Genomic DNA, 26406 nt, shown 5'->3' with positions numbered 1-26406 from the left:
CAAAATTTAAATATGTGTTTGACAAAAGTGAAAACATGCTACTTCTAAAGGTCGAGTACTTCCCCGAGTACTTAATGTATTCGGTCAGAGAAACTACACTGTATAAGGGATGGTGAAAATACTGTATTAAAGAATCTGACGAGATGATCTTCAAACGACTTTCAGCATTAAAGTCTCTGACTGTTGGAGGGGAAGATGACAGCAGAATAGGAAGAGAAGATCACCCGGTCCCATGAATACAACAGATAACTCTCAAATCCTCCTAAATTAAATACTCCAGAAATGAATCTGAAGACTGGGAGAACAGACTCCACAACTAAAGGTAGAAAAGCCACCACACCAGAGGGAATTGCAGAGATGCCGCTCAGGAGAGAAACAAATCATGGCCTTTGCAGTGCAGAGGGAGCCGCTACAGCACAGAAGAACAAGAGACAAACTGTAACACAGAGGAGCACCTGGGGAAAAGGAGTCCACATAGTAACCAGCAAGAAAAGCAAGAGAGTCCCATTTCACAAGTTCCTGCAACCAGCCAGCGGGGCTTAAAGTCTGCAATTCTAAAGGCAGTGGGCTTGGCTCAGGGAAAGTCCAGAGGCATGGGTGCTACTCTTAGAAACAAGGTGGAACAAACAGCCCGAGGAAATACAGCATGAAAACAGAGATCTTTAGAGTGCCCATGCACACAATGGGGAAGCTACTTGCTCAATTCGCAGCAGTGCCAAGAGTTCCAGGGAGGCAGACCTCACAGAGAAACCGCATGGGGGAGAGTAACTGCAAGGCGCCACTTCCCTTCCCTATGCCTCAGCGTAAACACAGAGCCACCTGAGGGAATGAACACAGACAGCATTAGCAATCACATGTAACTTGCTTATACCAAGCCCTGCCCCCCACACTCTTGTGGATCCATCCTTCCCAGTCACACTTGCGTCAGTCCTACCACAACAGGCCTCCTCACCCAGATGACCAGCCCAAACCTCTGACAGCACCGTATCTCCTGACCCAGGAGTTTTGTGAGGCCTCGATTCTGGTGGCAAAAGCAAAAACTTCCCATTTCATAAGCAGACCAGAGCACATCTAGTTAAAACACACCACATTCAGGGGGCGCCTGGGTGGCTCAATGGGTTAAAGCCTCTGCCTTCAGTTCAGGTCATGATCTCAGGGTCCTGGGATCGGGCCCCGCATCGGGTTCTCTGCTCAGCGGGGAGCCTGTTTCCCTTCCTCTCTCTCTGCCTGCCTCTCTGCCTACTTGTGATCTCTGTCTGTCAAATAAATAAATAAAATCTTAAAAAAAAAACAAAAACAAAAACAAAACACACCACATTCAGGCCAGGGACCAAACACTGCCCACAACTGGCAAAGAGAGCCTCTGCAAACTATATTGATCTGAAGGATAAAGTAGTCAGGGCACAACAGCAGAAAACACTCAGCACACACTAGAGATGCTACTGGAAGCACCAGGCTGTGAGGAACAGGGAATACTACACTGCAGAGCACTACAGGACCTCTTCTGCATAAGGCCATTACTCACAAGAACAGAAGATGTAGATGACTTTCTTAATATATGGAGAAATAGACACAGAGACAAAATGAGAAGACAGAGAAATCTGTCCCAAATGAAAGAACAGACCAAGACCAAGACCAGGACCAGAGATATAAGCAAAACAAATATAAGTAACATGCCTAATGGAGAATTTAAAGCAATGATCATTAAGGATACGAACTGGGCTTTAGAAAAGAGTAGAGGACATCAGTGAGACCATTAACACAGAGATTAAGAAAAACATGGCAGAGCTAAAAGGCTCAATAAATAAAATAAGAAACACGTCTGATGGCGTGAACAGCAGGCTGGAAGAAGCAGAGGAACGAATTCACAGCCTAGGAGACAGAGTAACAGAAGGTAATCAAGATGAACAGGAGAGAAAAAAGTACTTAGGAACAAATACAAAACAGTAACAGACTTGGGAAACACAGTACTTCCACCAAAAGTAGTAACATTCACATTACAGGACTCCCAGAAGAAGACAGGGAGAAGGGGTAGAGAATTTATTTGAAGAAATAACAGCTGAAAACTTCCCTACTTTGGGGAGGGGAACATACCCAGATGAAGAATGCACAGAGAACCCCTAACAAAATCAACAAAAAGCAGCTCCACACAAAGGCAAAATGTGGGACGCCTGGGTGGCTCAGTTGGTTAGGCGGCTGCCTTCGGCTTAGGTCATGATCCCAGCGTCCTGGGATCGAGTCCCACATCGGGCTCCGTGCTCAGCGGGGAGCCTGCTTCTCTCTCTGTCTGCCTGTGCTCGCTCTCGCTCTCTCTCTCTCTCTGACAAATAAATAAATAAAATCTTTTAAAAAAAATGGCAAAATGTAGGAATAAATAAAAAAATATTAAGAGCAGAAAGACAGGGCACCTGGGTGGCTTAGTCGTTAAACATCTGCCTTCAGCTCAGGTCATGATCCCAGAGTCCTGCAATCAAGTCCTGCATCAGGCTCCCTGCTCAGTGGGAAACCCACTTCTCCCTCTCCCACTCGCCCTGCTTGTGTTTCCTCTCTTGCTGTCAAATCTTAAAAAGGGGGGGGGGGGGGCAGAAAGACAAAAGAAGACAGTTACATACGAAAGAAACCCCATTAAGGCTATAAACCCATTTTTCAGCAGAAACTTTGCAAGCCAAAAGGAGTGGAGTGATATATTGGAAGTGCTGAATGGGAAAAACCTGCAGTAAAGAATACTCTATCTAGAAAGGCTATCACTGAGAATAAAAGGAGAGATAAAGGGGCACCTGGGTGGCTCAGTGGGACCTGTCTTTGGCTCACGGTCTCAGGGTCCTGGGATAGAGCCCCGCATCAGGTTATCTGCTCAGCTGGGAGCCTGCTTCCCCCTCTCACTCTTCCTACTTGTGAGCTCTCTCTCTCTGTCAAATAAATACATAAAAAATCTTTAAAAGATCTTTAAAAAAAAAAAAAGGAGAGATAAAGAGTTTCTCAGACAAAGAAAAACTATAGGAGTTCGTGACCATTAAACCAGCAATATTAAACATAGGACTCTTTCAGTCAAAAAGAAAGACCAAAAGTGAAAGTATGAAGTTAGGAAACACAAAAACAGTAATGAATATTTTTGTAAAATATCAGTCAAGGAACTCACAAAACAAAGGATGTAATATCACAACACATACCTAAAACATGGGAAGGAGAGTAGTAAAAAATGGGTTAAAACCTAAACAACCATTAACTTAATATAGACTGCCATATGCAGAAGTGGTTATACACAAACCTAATGGTAACACAAATCAAAAACCACTAATATGCAAAGAATAAAAGAGAGAGAAATCCAACTGTATCACTAAAGAAAACGAGAAAACCATGAAAGATAGAAAGACAAGAAAGGGTCAGAGAAAATCTTCATTAACAACCACAAAGCAGGTAACAATAATATGGCAATATACATATATACATATATATATATATATATGATTACATTGAATGTAAATGGACTAAACACTCTAATCGAAAGACAAAGGGTGACAGAATGGATTAAAAAAACAGGACCCATCTATATGCTGCCTATAGGACACTCATTTTAGACTCAAAGAAACCCAGAGAAAGAGACAAACCAAGAAAGGAATTTGGTACGGAGAACAAACTGATCATCACCAGAGTAGAGATGGGTAGGTGGATAGGTGAAACAGGTGACAGGGATTAGGAGTGCACTTTTCTTGCTGACAACTGGGTAATTAAAATACCTTTATTTTCAGATTCTATTTATTTATGACAGAAAGAGAAATCACAAGTAGGCAGAGAGGCAGGCACAGAGAAGGGGGAAGCAGGCTCCTTGCTAAGCAGAGAGTCCAATGCAGGGCTCAATCCCAGGACCCTGGAATCATGACCCGAGCCGAAGGCAGAGGCTTAACCCGCTGAGCCACCCAGATGCCCCTAAAATAACTTTTTTAAAAAACTAGAAGTAAATAAAAGAATTTGGGAAAAAATTCTATGATTGCTTGGAATCCAGTAGATTTCACAATATTTCCATTTTTCTTCTCATTTCAAAACATTTATTTTCACATATACTTTGTTACAATGATGATTACATGAAAAAATATGTATATCCAGTAGAGAACTGACCCATATGTACTGAAATGCAGACTGACCTAGAAGGGCAAATTGCTCTGAGCCAGTGTTTTCAAGCTGAATTCTAGTCACCTTTTAGTGGTAAAATTCTTCATTCCACCTCTTCCAACACTGCAGAATTCCCTAAATCATATTTCAAATTTGATCTTGAGACTTTGTAATATCCAAATCTTGATTTAAACTGAACTTTAGTCTCAACATATCTCAGAAGAGAGCAACAAAAAAAACAACTTTTAAGCTAGATAAATCTCCTTGGTAAAATGCCAGAAGGCTGGCCAGCTCTTTCTTTCCTTCTTTTGCATTTGTTCTTACAATTATTTAGAAACGTATTGTTGGAAAGGAGGCAGAACTGAAAAAAACTGAAACACCTGGATAAAATCCTGTCTCTACCACAGACCAGCTATAAGATGTAAGACCTGGCACGAAACAAAGAAACACAGAGAGAGAGACAGAAAGAAAAGAAAGAGAGAAAAAAAAAAAAAAAAAAACGCTCATTTTCTTCATTGTAAAATAAGGATGATAACATTTTATCTTTTTTTTTTTAAGATTTTATTATTTATTTATTTGACAGAGAGAGAGAGCAATCACAAGTAGGCAGAAAGGCAGGCAGAGAGACGGGGGGGTGGGGAGAGCAGGCTCCCTGCTGAGCAGAGAGCCCGATATATGGCTCATCCCAGGACCCTGAGATCATGACCTGAGCCGAAGGCAGAGGCTTAACCCACTGAGCCACGCAGGCGCCCCATAGTTGTTTTAAAAGTGGAGAATACATTTAAAAAAAAAATACTTTTCATAGTTCTTGGCATGGTAAAGTGCTCAATATAGAATGGCTACTGAAATGGTTTATGTTGTTGTTATCAAAGTAACTGAAGAACACCACAAAATATCCTTGAACTCCTACCCTAAGTCTAAAGCCAGATCCTAGATGATAAAATGACCACACTAGATACAAAGGCAGTCTCATAATCTGGTTTGTAAAATAGCTGTGACCATTCAGGTATGGATTAACTGTAAATATACTCCAATATAATGCCCATTTCCATATTACCATGAAATGCACATATAAGAATATGAGAAGAAAGAGATCATTTGATCAAACCTTTCATTTCATAGGCAACAGAAAACTCAAATGAGAAAATAAAATATCTACACTAAAGAACATTATCTAGACTGGGATTGGCAATCTTTTTCTGTGAAGAACCAGGCTTTGCTGACAACCCTTGAGTCTGTGTCACATTCCTTTCTCCCTCCTTCCCTCCCTTTCCTTCCCTCCTCTCTCTCTTCCTTTCTCCTTCCATCTTTTAAAAATTCTTTGAGTTTAACATCCCTTTAAAATATAAAAACCAGAAACTAATAATATACTATATGTTAATTGATTTTAAATAAAATTTAGAAATAAAGTGAAATAAAAATGATTTCTAAAAAATATATACATACATACATACATACCATTCAAAAACTGCAGTTTTCCAAACCCGATCTAGACTAATATATCACTGTATCACAGAATTGTATGTGCAAAAGATGTGTCATTTGATTATTATACGTAATTCTAAATTTCCATCTTTAAATCTAAAAATGCTCTTTTTAATAAAATTTACCAGCTATGTCCTCTACCACTGGTGTTGCATTCAGGTAAAAATCACAGATTTATTACAATGTATTTCTTAAAATAACATAACACTACCTGACAATTTTCAAAATGAACAGCCACAATGAGCTTTCCTCCATAAAGTTTATCTTCTAAGTTTTCAAGGACCGATGGTTCATGTTCTGGTGGGTATGTCTGCTTTAGCCAATCCATCCAAGACAATCCCACAAGCGACTGAATCTTTTCCTCACTGAATTTGCGCATTTTTATTCGGAACTCATTCACTTCGGGATCCTTCAGTGCATCAAATTCATGTAGACCTAAACAAATTTTTTTTAAAGTGTCATTCTGAGTAGCTAATAATAATAAAAGAGAATACAAAATATATTCAACCAAATATATTGGATATTTGGTTTTTATCACGCAAACAAAACTGGGCAGGAAAATATGATGAAAGATCAAAAGAACATCCAGATAAATAACAAATTTCATGTACAGAAGATGAACATATAATTAAGATTTCTAAAGAAGATAAACTTGAAACCTTTAAAGAAATGCACTTGGGTACGAGTTTTATAAAGGTAATCACTGAAATAGTACACACTTTAAAACCACATACAAAATATCCAGTTTTTCTTTACAAACCAACGAAGTCACATTTACTATATCTGAGAAAACCTAAGAATCTGAAAACTTTTAAGTTAATGAACTTAAAATATAAGCTATTACTTAACTTAAAACTCAGTAAGTTTAAATTTTATAGATTAAACTTTCAATTCACTGTGATTTTAACAAGTTACAGTGTATCAATTAATCAAAAATCTCATAAAATTATTTTGTTGTACTTAATTATGACCACTTCTACCATCAAAACAACTAAATATAGCAACTTTTTCATAAACTTATCATTATCTTAATAAATAATTTTTGGAGTGCCTAGGAGGCTCAGTGGGTTAAGCCTCTGCCTTCAGTCAGGTCATGAACCTCAGCGTCCTGGGATCGAGCCCTGCATCAGGCTCTCTCTCTGCCTGCTGATCTGCCTCTGCCTACTTGTGATCTCTCTCTCTGTCAAATTAAAAAAAAATTTTTTAATAAAATAAAAAATAATCCCTGAAATCTATAATAAATGAACATGTAGAAATTTTTACATGTACATTACATATAAAAATTAATGGTGATGGGGCACCTGGGTGGCTCAGTGGATTAAGCCGCTGCCTTCGGCTCAGGTCATGATCTCGGGGTCCTGGGATCGAGCCCCGCATCGGGCTCTCTGCTCTGCAGGGAGCCTGCTTCCTCCTCTCTCTCTGCCTGCCTCTCTGCCTACTTGTGATCTCTCTCTCTGTCAAATAAATAAATAAAATCTTTAAAAAAAAATTAATGGTGAGACTGGCAAACATTTTAATTTAAAGATTATTCAGACTGGCCACACCTCATGACTCCAGTGCAGCTCTTTCTGCCCAGAGGTCCTGTCCCCATGCTTTAATAAAACCACCTTTTTGCACCGAAGATGTCTCAAGAATTCTTTCTTGGCTGTGGGCTCTAAATCCCAGCAACACCCCGAAACTGCATCAATCCTGTGCATGTACTGAGGAGACTTTTCAGTGCCAGTTCGATCTCATTCTTCTAAAGTGCTGTTTAGGTGTTCCTGGGGGGCTCAGTCAGCCAAGTGTCCAACACTTGGTTTTGGCTGAGGTCATGATCTCAGGGTGGTGAGATAAAGCCCTACATCTTTGTCTGTACTCAGCACAGAGTCTGCTCAAGACTCTTTCTCCCTGGAGTGCCTGGGTAGCTCAGATGGTTAAGTATCTGCCTTCAGCTTGGGTCATGATCCCCAGGTCCTGGGATTGAGCCCCATGTCAGCTCCCAGTTCAGCAGGGAGTCTGCTTCTACTTCTCCCTCTGCCTCTCCCCTAGCTTGTGCTTGTTTTCTCTCTCTCTCTCTCTCTCTATCCCAAATGAATAAAACACCTTTAAAGAAGGGCGCCTGGGTGGCTCAGTGGGTTAGGCCACTGCCTTCGGCTCAGGTCATGATCCTGGAGTCCTGGGATCGAGTCCCACATCGGGCTCCCAGCTCTGCGGGGAGTCTACTTCTCCCTCTGACCTTCTGCCCTCTCATGCTCTCTCTCTCTCTCTCTTAAATAAATGAAATCTTTAAAAGAAAAAAAAAAAACTTCAAAGGGAAAAAAAAAAACCCTTTCTCCCTCTTGCTCTGCCCCTCCCCCTCAAATAAAAATCTTCACTAAATAAATAAATATTAGAATCAATTGTGGCATTAAATACAGAAAAATAAAAAGGTTTAAGTTGCATAAATGCAGCAAAGTTAAAATCCTGAGGGTACATTATGACTTCCTGGAGAGTTTTATTTATTTATTTATTTTTTTAAAGATTTTATTTATTCATTTGACAGACAGAGATTACAAGCAGACAGAGAGGCAGGCAGAGAGGGAGAGTTTTAGATCTGGAATGGAAATACATACTCTCAATCAGCTATGAAGGAAGTGTAACTTAAAACAAACCAGCTGAGGCACTTTGGAGATTTCTCCCTTTTTTCCCCAGTACTGCTGAAACTACTTCTACCCACAGACATAGGTATTACAGGTAAGGAAAGAAAAATGAGTACCTAATACATCTAACAAAATCAAACTCTTTATCTCCCTTTATCTACTAAAAGTCATGTCTAATCCACTTTCTAAATGTTCCTCAACTCTGTCTACTCTTCTAGTTCCTGCAGTCATTAATTTAATCCTGGCCATCACCATTCCCCCTTGGGTTACCACATCAGTTTTCACTAACTTCTCTATTCCCAGTCTTAATCTCTCTGATTCACTATTTTACAATGTGACTCATCTTTATAAATATAATCTGATCATGTTCCTCCACCATTTAAATCCTTTTAATACTTCCCAATTACTTTTAGGAATCAGTCTCTAATTTTTTGTATGGCCTGAATGGCTCCACATACTCTGAAGCTGGTTGCCTCTCTCATCTTCCTATTTGTCCTAGGTATTCCTTTATGCAAACCATAACCAATTACTTTTATTCCGTCAACAGGCCATTCTTCACATGTGCCATTCCCATTCGATTATCCTTCTTCTAATTCCTCCTACCTGCTCAACTCCTCATCAGCACTGAAGGCTCAGTTTAGTTGTGTGTCCTCTCTCACTCAGTTGATTTTACCTCTTTGACTTACAGCAGTTTACACACTGTATTGTAATTGTCTATATACTGATCCATATTTCGCACAGCATTGTGAGCTCCAAGCAAAGACCAAAGCTCACTGCTGTAGTCCCAATTTAAAACACTTGATACATACTGTTGAACTGCAATTGCTACCGCTTTGGTAATTTTCTCAATATATTGTAAATAAGGAACTCTGCTCACATAACTGTTAGAACCAACTGAAGAGTATAGATTTCTTTAATTCATCCCAGACTCACTGAATTCCAATCTGAGAATCCGTTTTTTAAAAGTAAATAAATAAATAAAACTTGAGGGGCGCATGGGTGGCTCAGTGGGTTAAAGCCTCTGTCTTCACCTCAGGTCATGATCCCAGAGTCCTGGGATCAAGCCCCGCATTGGGCTCTCTGCTCGGCGGGGAGCCTGCTTCCCTCTCTCTCTGCCTGCCTCCTATTTGTGATCTCTGTCAAATATATAAATAAAATCTTTTTTAAAATAAATAAATAGGGGCGCCTGGGTGGCTCAGTGGATTAGGCCGCTGCCTTCGGCTCAGGTCATGATCTCAGGGTCCTGGGATCGAGCCCCGCATCGGGCTCTCTGCTCCGCAGGGAGCCTGCTTCCTCCTCTCTCTCTGCCTGCCTCTCTGCCTACTTGTGATCTCTGTCTGTCAAATAAATAAATAAAATCTTAAAAAAAAAAATAATAATAATAATAAAATAAATAAATAAATGAAAATAAATAAATAAAACTTGAATTTAGAGACCACTACAAAGAGTTCTTAAAAACAGACACTTTGGGGTGCTTGGGTAGCTCAGTGGGTTAAAGCCTCTGCCTTCAGCTCAGCTCATGGTCCCAGGGTCCTGAGGTCGAGCCCCACATGGGCTCTCTGCTCTGCGGGGAGCCTGTTTCCCTACCCTCTCTCTGCCTGTCTCTCTGCCTGCTTGTGATCTCTGTCTCTCAAATAAATAAATAAAATCTTAAAAAAAGAAGAAATAGACAATTTGCCAAAAATAAGATTAGCGGGGTGCCTAGTTAGTGCAGTCGAAAGAGGATGCAACTCTTAATCTCCGGGTTGTGAGTTCAAGCCCCAGAATGGATGTAGAGATTACTTTAAAAATAAATAAATAAAACAATTAGGTTAAGTAATTTAATTTTAAACTTAATTTCTACATGTCTTCTGGTAAGAAAATTTGATAGCAAGCCTTAAATTTCAAGATAAGAATATTGTATCATGTACAGTCAAGTATAATTTTTTTTTAAGTAGGCATCCCACCCTGCATGGAGTCCAACTCAGGGCTTGAGCTCACAACCCTGAGATCAAGACCTGGGCTGAGATCAACAGTGAGATGTTTAACCGACTGAGCACCCAGGTGTCCCAAATATAATTTTTTCACATAAAAAAAGCTTTGAGTGGGGGCACTTGGGTGGCCCAGTCGGTTACCTATCTGCCTTTGGCTCAGGTCATGATCCTGGGGTCCTGGGATCTGGGATTGAGCCCCATGTCTGGCTCCCAAGAGGGAGCCTGCTTCCTTTGCCTGTCACTTGCCTTGATAGTGCACACACGTGTGCTCAATCTCTCTCTCTCTACCACATAAATAAATAAAAACTTAAAAGAAAAAAGGTGGGCGCCTGGGTGGCTCAGTGGATTGAGCCGCTGCCTTCGGCTCAGGTCATGATCTCAGGGTCCTGGGATCGAGCCCCGCATCGGGTTCTCTGCTCCGCAGGGAGCCTGCTTCCTCCTCTCTCTCTGCCTGCCTCTCTGACAACCTGTGATCTCTCTCTCTGTCAAATAAATAAATAAAATCTTTAAAAAAAAAAATAATTAAAGAAAAAAGGTATTGAAGGAATATTTTCTTCACATTAAAGATACTGTTAAAATCCTGCAGTCACTTTAAAATATACCACAAATTAAGATAGATCAGGGAAAAAATAAGGGAGTTTTCAGATTTTTTTTTCCGGGATGCTGACAAAATCCTCTGATCAAGATTTAATGGGCATTTGAAGGGGTGACCTTCACTACAGAGCATAATCAGAAGACAAATAGAAGCTCTGTAAATAATTATTTATAATAAACATTAAAAAATAAAATGAGATACATCATCATGCAGGAAAAGGTATTTTTAGACCCACCAGGGCAGTAACATCTGTAAAGGTTCCATTGTTTTCTTTGGGGAGGAGAAGGCAGCAAACTCATTCCTGAAGTTAAACTGAAATAACTGTTTATTGTTTTACCAGGAGGCATGACCTCACCAAGCCCCGGTTATAGTCATCACATACAAATCAGCAACTGCGAAAACTGGACTTGTTAGGTACTTAAAGTGAAAATTCATTCCAAAATATTAAAACAGACTTACTCAACTTCCTAAATGCATGTTAACACCTGAATCTGTATATATGATTATTAACATCAGGTTTTCTAGATATGCTGAAAATCTAAAGTACAGTTTATTGTTAAGCGTTTATAAACTGTTCAATTTATTTTTTTAAGATTTTCTTTATTTGACAGAGAGAGAGAGCAAGCACAAGCATGGAAAGTGCAGTGGGAGAGGGAGAAGCAGGCTCCCCACCAAGCAGGGAACCAACATGGAGCTTGATCCCAGAACCCTGGTATCATGACCTAAGCCGAAGTCAGATGCTTAACCAACTGAGCCACCCAGGTGACCCATAAGCTGTTCAGTTTAATATAAAACAGAGTTTAGGGGTGCCTGGGTGGCTCAGTGGGTTAAGCCGCTGCCTTCGGCTCAGGTCACGATCTCAGGGTCCTGGGATCGAGTCCCGCATCGGGCTCTCTGCTCAGCAGGGAGCCTGCTTCCCTCTCTCTCTGCCTGCCTGTCTACTTGTGATCTCTGTCAAATAAATAAATAAAATCTTTTAAAAAAAAATAAAAATAAAAATAAATAAAACAGAGTTTACATCTTGATCATTCAAACTGCAGGGCACACTTCATTAAAAGTTTTCATATAATAAACCTTATGATACAGAACAAAATATGGTCACACTGCTTATAGAAAGAAAAATTCAATTTATATATTACATACGTATGACCCCTGCACTGTGGCAAGGTAAAGTCAGGGTTGCCAAATAAAAACAAAGACAAAAAAACAGCATGCCCAATTCTATTTGAATTAGATAAACCATGAATGATTTTCATCACTGAGTATATCCCATGTAATATTTCCATCTAGTATATTTTTATTTGCTAACTCTGCCACGCTCATGTAGAGATAACAGTGGCTAATGAGCCATATTTTTTGAAGATCACAACTAGAAGATAGTGTAGTGATCTAAGTTTTGAAAACATAATACATCTCAGAAAGATACCTATATCCTGACAAAAGTTAGCTCTCTCTGTGATGCTAATCTTTTGGGTTATTAAATATTTAATCCTTAACAATCAGTGTGGCTCAGGTCTACTTCCTTCCATCAGCAGGGAAACATAAAATTTCATACACACAGAGACACATACACAAAATGCCACTTGGAAAGAACTATATCTCAATATTATCAGTGGATATTCTTGTGTTCAATAACACTGTAAGTGATTATTTATTATTTTTTACTTTCCCATATATTCTTCAATTCAAACAAAGGAGAGACTTTCTGTATTTAATTTTGAATTTAAAATTTATTGAAAAAATCTTTGGAGCCCTAGCAAATGGAAAGGAGTGCTTTCTAATGAGGCCATTAATATATAAGAAAATTGTGGGGTCTCCTGGATGGCTCAGTGACTCTTGATCTCAGGGTTGTGAGTTCAAGCCCCACACAGGCTGTGGAGATTATTTAAAAATAAAAAAAAATTTTTTTAAAATAAGAGGCAGGGGGAGAGAGGGAGGGAGGAAGGAAGGAAGGAAATAGTGATGGATGGTTGGGTGGGTGGGTGGGTGAATGAATCCTACATGGTAAATAATTACAAACTTATTGAAGAAACAAGAAATTATTTCTTAAACCGAATTAGCTATCCTCTGAAATAATCAAACGTTTTTAAGTACTATACTGTCTGGGTACTTGGATGGCCCAGTCAGTGAGCAATCTTACTCTTGTTCTCTGCTCAGGTCTTGATCTCAGGGTTGCTGAGTTCAAGACTGGTACTGGTAGGCCCAGCATGGAGCCTACTTAAAAAAAAAGAAAGAAAGAAAGAAAAGAGAAAGAAATACATAGAAAAAGAGAAAGAAATACACATAGGCTATCATTCAGTAATTCAACAAAGTTCTATTCTTCTTCTAAGCACTCAGAGGGAAGAATGTAACCCTACACTTCTGATCATTAGTTAGTCTGAATCACTATGGGTCAAGATCAAAGAATGCAATCTTACAGGACATGGTTCTTAGAGGGGATGACACCAGGTTATCCTGAAGACACTTATAATATAAATGGGATGGTACTATATTATCTTTTAAAAGTGAATTTAGTCAATACAAGAGGCCAATTCAAATCCAAAAGCCTCCAGTGGGTTATTTGGTTTTGTATTTCAATTTCAAGTCTCTTAAAAAATAAAACTGAAAACAACAACACAAAACTGCTACTGCAAAATAAATAAACTTGGAGCCTCCTCTGTAGTAAACCTCTCATAGTACTTAATTCTAGTACCTTGTCTAAAGCAGGATAATGATATACCACTGGCCCATGTGATAACTAACATTATTCTAGCAAAAGATACTCTGCCGTGTTTTCTTACTCACGATTTTCCCTGGAATTAATTTGCAAAGAATAACGTGGACATAACATATCCTGACTCCCTGCAAAAATATCTCTACTTCAGGGGTGCCTGGGTGGCTCAGTGGGTTAAAGCCTCTGCCTTCAGCTCAGGTCATGATCCCAAGGTCCTGGGATCCAGCCCCGCGTCGGGCTCTCTGCTCAGTGGGAAGCCTGTTTCCCCCTCTCTCTCTGCCTACTTGTGTTCTCTGTCTGTCAAATAAATAAATAAAATCTTTAAAAAAAAACAAAAAACAAAAAAAACACAAAAATATCTCTACTTCAAGATAATTTTAGTTAAGGAGTAAAATTTGTCAGTAATATGGGTTATTGACAGAAACTTTTCAATTAGCTTAAAGTCTTGATATACAGAGTTTTATATAAATTGTGTGTATAGTGTAGAGGAAGTTCAAAAGAAATGGAGGATGTATCTCCTAGAAAGGGGCTTCTCAAACTATCTGAGACAAAGGGACAACTTTTTCCTTTCCAATCTGCCAAAAAAAGGCATATACTCTGGCTAATAAAAATAAGTCACTAAAAAAGATATACAAAACATATTACCATAGTGTCCCAGGGGTTATTACATTGCTACAGGAATTTATAAACATTTACTCTCAATTGTTACATGCACCTTATCTCAGACTGGTTATAAATTTACAAGTAAGTATTGGTCTTTGAGCCACACTCTACAAAGCAATGTCTTTGATCATACTTACATGTTTATACATACACCCATAAATATGTAAAGAATTCATACCAATAAGTTTTTAAGTTACCTTTTCCTATAAGGACTCCAATTTTTGAGTCTAATTTTTCCCCTGGGTCACAACTTCTTGTCACTAATTTGAGGACTGGAAGAAAAGGTCTGACATCACAGAGTCTTCTTGTTTCATCTTCAAGCTCCTCATATACAGCAGTTTGATTCACACATGCAAACATATAGGAGTCAATTTCCATAAGGAGGTTAAACATTGGGTAATTGTGAACTTGCTTCCATAACATCTGCAAGAAAAAAATAAGACACTTTCTGGAACAGAAAAACTTATTAAAGTGTACAAAGATATATCTACAAGGATACTCACTGCAGCATCTCTATAAAATTCAAAAACATAGGACAAGCCAAATGTTTAGCAATGAAGGACTGGCTAAATCAACTATAAAATATTACAAATCTGTAAAAATAAAATAAAAATACATAGTAACATGGAATTGTCCGAGATATATTAAGGTTTGTTTTTTTTAAAAATACCAACTTAACAAGATGGGATCAGGAGGGAGACAAACCATAGGAGACTCTCAATCTCACAAAACAAACTGAGGGTTGCTGGGGGATGGAGGGGTATGGATAGGGTGGTTGGGTTATGGAAATTGGGGAGGGTATGGGCTATGGTGAGTGCTGTGAAATATGTAAGACTGATGATTCACAGACCTGTACCTCTGGCGCAAATAATACATTATATGCTAATGAAAATAATTTAGAAAAAATAAATAAAATAAAATACCAACTTACAAGGGAATACATATAGTATTAACCCATATTTGTAAGTAATAGTATAATGCACAAAAAATACACTTACATAAACAAAATTAAGTGAGTATCTGCCAGACTTCTTTTTTTTTTTTTTTAAAGATTTTATTTATTTATTTGACAGATAGAGATCACAAGTAGGGAGAGAGACAGGCAGAGAGAGAGCGAGGAGGAAGCAGGCTCCCTGCCAAGCAGAGAGCCCGATGTGGGGCTCGATCCCAGGACCCTGGGATCATGACCTGAGCGAAAGGCAGAGGCTTTAACCCACTGAGCCACCCAGGCGCCCCTCTGCCAGACTTCTTTCTTGAGAGAGAGGACTCAAAATCAGAAATGAAAGAGAAGTTACAACTGACACCACAGAAATACAAAAGATTTTTAAGAGACTACTATAAAAAATTATATGGCAACAAACTGGAAAACCAAAAGAAACAGATAAATTCCTAGAAACATAAAATCTTCTAAGGCTTAATCAGGAAAAAAAGCAGATACTCTGAATAGACTGATAACCAGTAATGAAACTGAATCAGTAATTTAAAAAAACTTGCACCACAAAAAAAAAAGTTTAGGGGCCCATGGGTGGCTAAGTCAAGTACTCAGCTTAGCTAAGTCAAGTACTTAGCTAAGCTAAGTCAAGTTACCAAAAGATATAAAAATTCCATTTCCAGACATATAGCCCAAAAAATTGAAAGCAGGGACTAAAACAGATACCTGTACACCAATGTCCACAATAGCCAAAAGACTGATACAATCGAAATAATCCATCAAGAGATGAAAAGAAAAACAAAATGTGGCATAAAATTCCAAACAGTAGAATTTTACTAAGTCTTAAAAAGGAATGAAATTTGGACTTACATTACAATATGGATGACCTTTGAAAATATTATGGTAGGTAAGATAAGTCAGACACAAAAGGACAAATACTGTTTGATTCCACTTTTATAAGGTAGCTGGAATAGACAAATTCCTAGAGACAGAAACTAGAATAGGGATTACCAGAGACTTGGAGAAGAAAGTTTTTTATTTAATGAGAACAGTGTTTGTGTTTCTGTATAAGGTTGATGGTTGGGCAATACTGTGAATGTATTTAATACTACAGAATTATGCACCTAAAAATTATTCTTACGGTAAACTTCATGTTATGTATGTTTTACAATTAAAAGAATGGAGTGCATGGATGCTTAATCCAGCTTCAGGTGCAGCCCCAGACATCCATACTTGTCACTGGTGACTATGATAAGTACTGAACCTGTACACCAGGTTACTACCTCTGAATCTTGGGATACCTAAAATAATTTTTTTTTTCCTACTTCAGGGATCATGCAGTTTTAGAATTCTCATGTCTCCCAGATGAAGAAGCTTGGAAAAGAGTTAAGAGGCTGTCCAAACTCAAGACCTTTAAAAAGGTTTATTATAAATACTTTTTCTTAAAAATATCATATCCCCTGATTTTCATATTGGGTTCAGCTATTTGGAAAACATTAAAGAGAAAGTTTAGGAAAATAATTTCATTTACATTTCATTGTACTCACAAATCAATACTACTCATCAATTCACGTGAAAAAATAATCCAACAAAACAAGCAAGACTTGTTATATAAAAGAAGTTGCGGGGTGCCTGGGTGGCTCAGTGGGTTAAAGCCTCTGCCTTCGGCTCAGGTCATGATCTCACAGTCCTGGGGATCAAGCCCCACATCGGGCTCTCTGCTCAGCAGGGAGCCTGCTTCCTCCTCTCTCTCTGCCTGCCTGTCTATTATGATCTCTATGATCTCTGTCAAATAAATAAATAAAATCTTTAAACTTAAATAAATAAATAAATAAAAGAAGTTGCTTCCAAACTGATGGTTACTAGAAGGGAGGTGGCTGGGGGGTGGGTGAAATAGGTGATAGGGATTAAAGTTTGCTACTGCTGAATCACTATATTGTACACCTGAAACTTATATCACACTGCGTATTAACTAAATGGAATTTAAATTAAACTTAAAAAAAAAATAAATAAAAGAACCTGCTTCCAAAGGAGGGCATGCAAAACTCTTGTGGGGCAAGAAAATGTTTTCTTCCCCACAATCATCATGAAGAGTAGTGGGAGTATGGAGGGAAGAAGAGGAAGGAAAAGGGGAAGAGACAACCAACCAAAAATCACACACAAAAAAGTATGACAAGTTCAAAGATAGTACTTAAGAAGATTTTAACTCAAAACTTTCTTTGACAATGTCAAATTCCTTTAAACAATCTGAATGAACATTTCAAACTAACATAATTTTTCTTAATTTAGATATTACATATAGATTAAAAGTGCGAGTGAGAATTACCTTTTATACATCTACAAAAGACAAAGCATATATCAAAATCCTAAATGTTAATTTTCCCTCAAACTGACCATATGATTTACATTAATAACATTTTCTATAATAGAATAACATCTTCCCCTAAGTGATATAGTAAGTAAGCTACATTTATAAAAATTCCACCCATTAACATACCTGTTTAATATAGGAAATGGTAGCTTCCCGAGGAACCTCCAGTTGAATATAAATCCCAGTGGGCAAAAGGAAATCCACAGGTATGGAGCCATCAGATGCTAACTGTGAATCCACTGCCCAGATGTCAAGGATGTCTGCCATAGCAGGAGGCATTATGAAATTGAAGCACATTCATAACCATGGGGCCCTAGAAATTATTAAGTAAAACGTAGTGAAACAGAAGATTAGCCAAATCTTATAATACAATATGCTAAAGTCCACCAATCCATAATTAGTCTTTGGATTTCAATACAGCCAATAATTTAACAGATGGCTAATTAAATATTAAGCCACCAGAAACAAATTATTTAAAAACACTTTCAGTTATCATTAGATCCATTAAACACACACACACACACACACACACACACACACACACACACACAACTCAAATTCAACAAATTCAACAAAAGTGTATCACATATGAAAAATGAAAGATTTAAGATTAGAGGTTTCTTAGAAATTCAGTTAACAATCACTCAACAGGTGGTTCCAGATTTTACTTAAATAATACTGGCTTCTTTCGCTGAGTTCTTCTCTGCAAACTCCAATGAAAACAGCAGTCAAGAGGGCCTTCTTTCAAATATAATTTTCTGGGGCGCCTGGATGGCTCAGTGGGTTAAAGCCGCTGCCCTCAGCTCAGGTCAATGATCCCAGGGTCCTGGGATCAAGCCCTGCATCGGGCTCTCTGCTCAGCAGGGAGCTTGCTTCCTCCTCTCTCTCTCTGCCTGCCTCTCTGCCTACTTGTAATTTCTGTCTATCAAATAAATAAAATATAAAAAACAAAACAAAACATATAATTTTCTATCTGGGCACCTGGGTGGCTCAGTCAGTTGAGCATCTGTCTGACCCTGATTTCAACTCAGATCATGATACTGGGGACATCAGGTCAAGCCCTGTGTTGGGCCCCATGCTCTGCAAGGAGTCTGTGCTTTTCTCCCTCTTTCTCAAACTGCCTCCCCTCGCCCCATTAGACACACTCACTCTAAAATAAATCTTTTTGTTTTTTAATTTATCAATCTCATATGAGAAACAAAATGTCATGAACTTATAGTCTCACAACCCATCACCTAAGAATTAAAAACACCAAATCACTCAACCCAGCTGGCAAGGCCCTATGTGCTATGTTTCTGGACTAATTTCCTTTGCTTGTCCTAATACTGCACTGCCTTAGCCTTTGTACCACGAAGGCTACTAATCTGCTGTTAGAACTATGTTCAGACAAATGTTGACACTCCTGGAATCAAACCCCTATTCCAGCAAATGCGCCCCTGAACTGCACCTTGAAGACTTCCTTGAGAGCTTCTTTGAAGAAAGCACAGCAATAACAGTGGGAGGAACATGGGCACTGAAGTTAATTAAAGCAAGATTCAAATCCCATTTACTGAAAGAATGAAAGTATCACATCAAAAGAGACAAAAGCCAACTTGAAGCATTTCTGAGCATCAGAAATACTCATGACATCCATGGGTTGAAATGTATCAAAAATACACAAATGAGTCACTTAATAATAATAAAAAGAAACAAATAAATAATTTACTGATCACCACTGGAGATTGCTAAAACTAACTCCCTATTCTGAAAATTGATAAAGAATGGGGAAGCAATCAAACATGTTTTGACCAGCTTATACCAAATATTTCAGGGTAACCAAATGACTAATGAGGGTAAGGTTTTTTCCTTAATTTTTAGAAGAACTTTAGTTCATAAACACAGAAAGAATGATAAAATTAGAAAACCACCGTTGTGCAACTCTAATGAAACAATGAATCTAGGCAATAATGCATAATTTATAGATGCTAAAAAATTTTACAAAATAAAAAAAAATTTTTACAAAATAAAGTGAAAGGATGATGAGGAACTTTATAATGAACAGTATTAGGTTAACACTATCTAAATCCTGTGAATAATCCAGACATATGTCTCCTCCTATAATGCAACAGAAGTACTAACCATACCCTATAGGATATAGTTGATTTTAGAAAACAAAAAAAAAAAAAGAACCTGAATTTAATCAAGACTCTAAATCTGAACCATTTATCAGTGTACAAGAAATAGGAAAAGAGAGAAAGGAATTAAAGACCTCAAGGAAGCATCAGTCAAGTTCCTAATGAATCATAAATATAAAAAGTAATCAACAAAAACAAAACAAGCTAATCAAAAATAAAAGAAAATGATTTAAGGACTGTTAACAAATCAACACTTAGAAGGGGCACCTCGTTGGCTTAGTTGGTTAAGCCTAGTACTCTTCATTTTGGAATAGGTCACAATCTCATAGTTCTAAGATCAAGCCCTGCCTCAGTTCCACGTTGGGAGTGGAGACAGCCAAATCAGCTTATTTCACCAAATCAGCTATAAAATCCTATCTTTAGAGACGCCTGGGTGGCTCAGTCGATTAAGCTGCTGCCATCGGCTCAGGTCATGATCCCAGGGTCCTCAGAATGAGTCCCACATCAGGTCAGGCTCCTTGCTCGGCAGGGAGCCTGCTTCTCTCTCCACCTCTGCCTGACACTCTGCCTGCTTGTGCGTGCTCTCTCTCTCTGACAAAAAAATAAATAAAATCTTTTTTTGAAAAACTATCTTTAGGGGCGCCTGGGTGGCTCAGTGGGTAAAAGCCTCTGCCTTCGGCTCAGGTCATGATCTCAGGGTCCTGGGATCAAGCCCCACATCGGGCGCTCTGCTCAGCAGGGAGCCTGCTTCCCCCTTTCTCTCTGCCTACTTGTGATCTCTCTCTGTCAAATAAATAAATAAAATCTTTTTTTAAAAAAAACCTATCTTTAAAACAAACTGGGAAATTAATTATGAATTAAATATTAGATGATTTTAAGGAAATACTGTTGCACTTGTGAAGTATAATAATGGTCTGGTGGTGGGGCACCTGGCTGGCTCATTTAATGAAGCATGTGACTCTTACTCGTGGGGTTGAGTTCAAGCGCCACATTTGGTGCAGAGATTACTTAAAAATGGGATCTTAATAGATTATGATCTGTCTGTACGCTGCCTACAAGAGACTCACTTTAGACCTAAAGACACCTGCAGACTGAAAGTGAGGAGATGGAGAACCACCTATCATGCTAATGGATGTCAAAAGAAAGCTGGAGAGAGAGCAGAGAGAAGCAGAAGGAAAGAGCAGATGGAAAGAGCAGAGGGAGAGAGCAGAGGGAAAGAGCAGGGTAACAAGGCCCCTGCCCAGCAGGGAGCCCTATGTGGGGCTTGATGGACTCGATCCCAAGACCCTGAGATCATGAGCTGAGCCAAAGGCAGATACTTAAACAACTGAGCCACACAACTGCCCCAAAACTGGTCTGCTTTCTTATACCATACACAAAAATAAACTCAAAATAGATGAAAGACTTTAGTGTGAGACAGGAAACCATCAAAATCCTACAGGAGAGGCGCTCCTGGGTGGCTCAGTGGGTTAAAGCCTCTGCCTTCGGCTCAGGTCATGATCTCAGGGTCCTGGGATGCAGCCCCGCATTGGGCTCTCTGCTCAGCTGAAAGCCTGCTTCCCCCCTCTCTCTGCCTGCCTCTCTGCCTACTTGTGATCTGTGTCTGTCAAATAAATACATAAAATCTTTAAAAAAAAATCCTACGGGAGAACACAGGCACCAACCTCTCTGACCACAGCTGTAGCAACTTCTTACTAGACATATCACCAGAGGCAAGGGAAACAAAAGCAAAATGAACTATTATGATTCATCAAGAACAAAAAGCTTCTGCACACGGAAGGAAAGCAATCAACAAAACTAAAAGGCAGCTACAGAATAGAAGATATTTGCATGACATACTGATAAAGGGTAAGTATCCAAAATTGTGAAACTCAACACCCAGAAAACAAACAACTCAGTTAAGAAATGGGCAGAAGACATGAAGACATTTTCCCAAAGAAGACATTTAGATAGCTAACAGACACATGAAAAGATGCTCAACATCACTCATCATCAAAGAAATACAAATCAAACCACACAATGAGATACCATCTCACACCTGTCAGAATGGCTAAATTAACAACACAAGAAACAACAGGTGTTGGCAAGGATGCAAGAAACCGCACTCCCTGAATATTCAAGCTTTTACTGATTTCTCTCTCCTAACTCTTACACCCTTTTATAAACCCCACCCATTACACTGACACTTATACAGGTCCTGAATCTTTCTCATGTGCTATAGTCTTGTTTCTGTAGGCAAGATAGTGCACTGATGAAAGACTGTGGTCTCAGAATCCATCTTTTTTTTTTTTTTAAGATTTTATTTATTTATTTGACAGACAGATCACAAGTAGGCAGAGAGGCAGGCAGACAGAGAGGAAGGGAAGCAGGCTCCCTGCGGAGCAGAGAGCCTAACACAGGCCAATCCCAGGACCTGAGCCCAAGGCAGCTGCTTTAACCCACTGAGCCACCCAGGCACCCCTGGTCTCAGAATCCAACAGCTTACTTGTGAGAGCTCAGTCCATCCCTTACCGGCTGAAAGATCTCGGGCAAATCATGTATCTTCCCCCCTACTTAAGTTCCCTTACCTGTGAAATGATGAAATCAACAGTAACTACCTTAGAGCACATAGCTATAAAAATTAAAGAAAGAACGTCTGGAACTTAGTAAGTCAAATATAAATATTTGCAGCTAACTTGGTTTTTTTTTTTTAATTCAAAAGCCCTAAGTTCTTTTGAGCTATGAGTTACATATTTTCAACTACTTTCATTTCCCCAAAAGTGATCAGCACATAGTAGCCATTTTGTAACTGTTTAATGTTTTTAAGACAAAACATTATTATCCCTACTCCTACAATTCCCCCCCCCCCAAAAAAAAAAAAAAGCTCACAGGGTGATAAGAAAATCTAGAACAGGGGCGCCTGGGTGGCTCAGCAGGTTAAAGCCTCTGCCTTCAGCTCAGGTCATGATCCCAGGGTCCTGGGATCGAGCCCCGCATCGGGCTCTCTGCTTGGCTGGGAGCCTGCTTCCTCCTCTCTCTCTCTCTGCCTGCCTCTCTGCCTACTTGTGATCTCTATCTGTCAAATAAATAAATCTTTAAAAAAAAAAAAAAAGAAAATCTAGAACAGCTAAAGGTGAGTTCTTACTCTGTGCCAGCATTCTAGTCATTTCTTTACATGCGTTTCTGTATTTTATCCCTATTACCATGCTATGGTAATATTATTACTCCTTGAGGAACTTAAAGAGGTTTTTATCTCATAGCTACCAAATGGCAGTCCTGGATTTGAACTTGGGTCTAGCTGCAGAGTGTGAGCCCTACACAACCCTCTACATAATAACTATGAAAGTACCAGAAAAAGTCTTTATTACTGTATTAATACTAACCATAATAAACCACACGCTAACTATAAGCTTCCTGAGGGCTTGACCCATGCTTTTATTTTTGCTTTTTTTCCCCCACACTATTTAAAGTACTGTCTATTACCACAGTACATAGAGAAATCATTAAACTTGAGCACTCTAAACTGGTACTTTATTATAAAGATTTATTTTTATTTTTATTTATATGACAGAGGGAGAGGAGAAGCAGGCTTCCCCACTGAGCAGAGAACCTGATGTGGGACTTGATCCCAGGGCCCTGGAACCATGACCCGAGCCGAAGGCAGACACTCAACCGAGTCACCCAGGCGCCCTAAACTGATACTTTTATAAACATGAACAAACTACACAAAGTTACTACAGATGTCATTAACAGTCACTGGTCCTGGAATAGCTTTAGGTACATCACTACAGAACAGCCTTTTGAGACTGTTTTTAGGAGAGTTGTTTTTCAACCTTGCAAATAGCAGGTGTTCAAGAAAATATGCTACACAAAATTATAAAGACCATGCTTTGCTTACTTTCATCACCACCACACAAAGATGGGGGAAAGCCAGCTCCTGAATACCAAGTCACAGCATGTATGACATGAATCAGGAATTTGCAACAAAAGCTGAGAGAGGAAAAAACAGAAGTTTGCATTTAAATAAAACAGAGAAGGGTTTATGAAACATCAGCCACCTATCATACAATCACAATCACGATAAACCTGTACATGCCCCTCCTTTCTTTAGCATGGATTTTTGGCAAGATTCTCACAACTGAAACCAAATCACTTAATAAATAACAACAGCAATAAGGGAGCATGAACCTATAAAAACAAAAATTTCTAAGATCTCACCCTTACCAGACAGCTGGAAATGCTGAGGCTTCCTAAGGCCTGAAGCCCAGAACAGCAATCTTTTCAAAAAGAGACTGCACCTCACACCACCCTACGGCATTAACTCCCCAGATACAAAATTATGAACATATGGGGCTACTGGAAGAAAAAGCACTATAGTAAGTAGATTTAAGAATTTCTTGATGATGTAGTTATAAATGAATTATAAGAATAAATTTACGGGGGGGGGGAATAAATTCATGGGCCCCTATCTACCTTCCTTTCTAGATCTGTTCTTCAATACTCTCACATATCTCATCCTTAATCCTGATGCCCTGAACCACTGATACTTGCCAGCATATCCCATACTCTCTCCTACCTCCTACCTTAACCATCATTCCCTCTCCCTAAGATGTCCTTATCTACATATCTCCTGATCAACTCTTACTCTTCTATTTTTTTTTTTAAGTATTTTATTTATTTGACAGAGAGAAATCACAAGTCGGCAGAGAGGCAGGCAGAGAGAGAGGAGGAAGCAGGTTCCCTGCGGAGCAGAGAGCCCGATGCGGGGCTCGATCCCAGGATCCTGGGATCATGACCTGAGCCGAAGGCAGAGGCTTTAACCCACTGAGCCACCCAGGCACCCTTTACTCTTCTATTTTTTAATGACTGTTTTAAATTGTTATGTTCACCAACATACAGTACCTCATTAGTTTTAACTCTTACTCTTCTATACTCTTGGAATCCTTCCCTGATACTCCTGTGCACTCAAGCACCAGGGCATGTCTATGTCAAAGCAAGAGCACGCTACATTGAAGGTCATAGCTTACAAACAGCTCCTAACTTCTTATTCTCACCTCTTTATTTGCAGCTTTGACACATATTATGGCCTCAGTAAATATTTACATATGGGTAAATGAATTAATGAATGAGTGAACAAATTCTATGGAAGTCACTTAGTAGAACAATTGTACTAGAAAATTAAAAATGTGATCTAAATCATGCCTAAGAGGAAAAATTTAACTATGTGGCTTCAATGCAGTCTCTCAGTGCCTAGTCTAAGAAATTCCATAAACAGCCCACAAATGTGGCATCTTGACATGAAGTCATGGTAATATCTACCATTACACAGATAAAATGCCATACACATACAGATTTCCTAAAACTCACTGAATTTAAAAAACTGAAATGATCTAATTCAGATATCACTTATCTATTTGCACATGGCTTTACAAAAATCTCAGTCTATATTTTATAGATGTACCTTTCTATAAAAGAGTAAACCAGAAAAATATTAACAAATACACAGAATTCTGATCACATCATCACTTGGAATGGATCAAGCTTCACCTAATATCACTGTTTCCAATCCATACATTCCTGTCATGGGAAGAGGAACATGAACTACATCTTACCCATAACCGAAGCACTGCATTCCCACTATATAGCAACCCAGTAACAGTACAGGCATTTCCTTCCAAAACTGATGCATTTTCAACTAATGTTTAACTACAGAACGTCTTATTCCCATAAAATGACACCTACTAAATTTAGATAGACTGGAGAATTCCCATGATGTCAAAGGATTACCATTATTTTTAATATAAAGAAAAAGAATAACTCACTAAGGTCCACATTTATGTTTTCATATTTTTCTACATCTATGCTACATTTCACAATAGAAATATTTAGAAACATTTAAATAAATTAAATTTTAAAACTGGCAAAATAAACTGCAAAGTATTTTTCTCGTGCTATCTCAGAACATATCAAAAAGGCAAGTTTAACCATTTAGCTTTACAGTAATCATGCTCATTGCTTCCTAAAGGAACAGCACACCAATCTCCAAAATTAATTCCTTGATCTTCAATTTCAAGGGCAAAATCCTCACTTTCAAATGTCAACTGCTTTAAAAAGACTCCAATGATTCAGCAAGATAATAAAGATGCTTCTTAAGCAATACTATGTTTAAAAGTTCTAAAACTTAGAAACGTTTCTCTCAACCAGAAGTAAATTATCAAAAGGGAATATTGCAAGGTTACAAACATGTCCATTAATTTCTACCATAATATTGTCATATTAATAATTCACTAACAGGGGCGCCTCGGTGGCTCAGTGGGTTAAGCTTCTGCCTTCAGCTCAGGTCATGGTCTCAGGGTCCTGGTGCAGGGCCCTCTGCTCAGCAGAGAGCCTGCTTCCCCCCCAACCCCCACCGCCTGCCTTTCTACCTACTTGTGATCTCTGTCAAATAAATAAAAAAACTTTAAAAAATAAGTAATTCCCCCCAAATAAATAAATAATTCACTAATAACTGGCTGGCTCAGTCAGAAGAGCATGAACTATTTTTTCCTTAAAATAGGCTCCACACCCAATGTGGGACTTGAACTCATGACCCCCAGATCAAGAGCTACATGTTCTATAACTGAGCCAAAGAGGTGCCCGGAGCAAGGAACTCTCGATCTCAAGGTTGTGAGTTCAAGCCCCACATTGGGCACAGAGCCTACTTAAAACAAACACAAACACAAACACAAAACAAAACAAAATAAAACACCACTCAGGTAGACATATGGTATATAATTACAGCCAAACATGAAGGTTGTACTTGTGTGTCCCTTTAATTAAAACACTTTTGTTTAGATCAATGTTCAAGGTTTTCA

The 26406-nt window shown here is 38.8% G+C and overlaps 1 protein-coding gene across 6 annotated transcripts in view; it reads right to left on the bottom strand.

Moving 5' to 3' along the window:
* PIK3CB (phosphatidylinositol-4,5-bisphosphate 3-kinase catalytic subunit beta) overlaps positions 1-26406 on the bottom strand; it is a 187984-nt gene that overhangs the window by 97424 nt on the left and 64154 nt on the right. For 4 of the 6 annotated variants that reach the window (XM_046002039.1, XM_046002040.1, XM_046002036.1 and 1 more), the window contains 3 exons: positions 17586-17772; positions 14355-14580; positions 5807-6030 (listed from right to left, as the gene is read on the bottom strand). In XM_046002039.1, the coding sequence (XP_045857995.1) occupies positions 5807-6030; positions 14355-14580; positions 17586-17756 (621 nt within the window). In that variant the 5' untranslated portion in view covers positions 17757-17772. Of the gene's footprint in view, positions 1-5806; positions 6031-14354; positions 14581-17585; positions 17773-22058; positions 22077-23450; positions 23543-26406 lie in introns of those variants that run through there. The other 2 variants (XM_046002037.1, XM_046002038.1) reach the window with 2 other exon arrangements.

The sequence above is a fragment of the Meles meles genome, chromosome 4 (genome assembly GCF_922984935.1).
Source record: "Meles meles chromosome 4, mMelMel3.1 paternal haplotype, whole genome shotgun sequence".
Lineage (NCBI taxonomy): Eukaryota > Metazoa > Chordata > Mammalia > Carnivora > Mustelidae > Meles > Meles meles.
The sequence above is the reverse complement of the archived record's forward strand: the minus strand, read 5'-3'. Positions and strand labels throughout refer to the sequence as shown.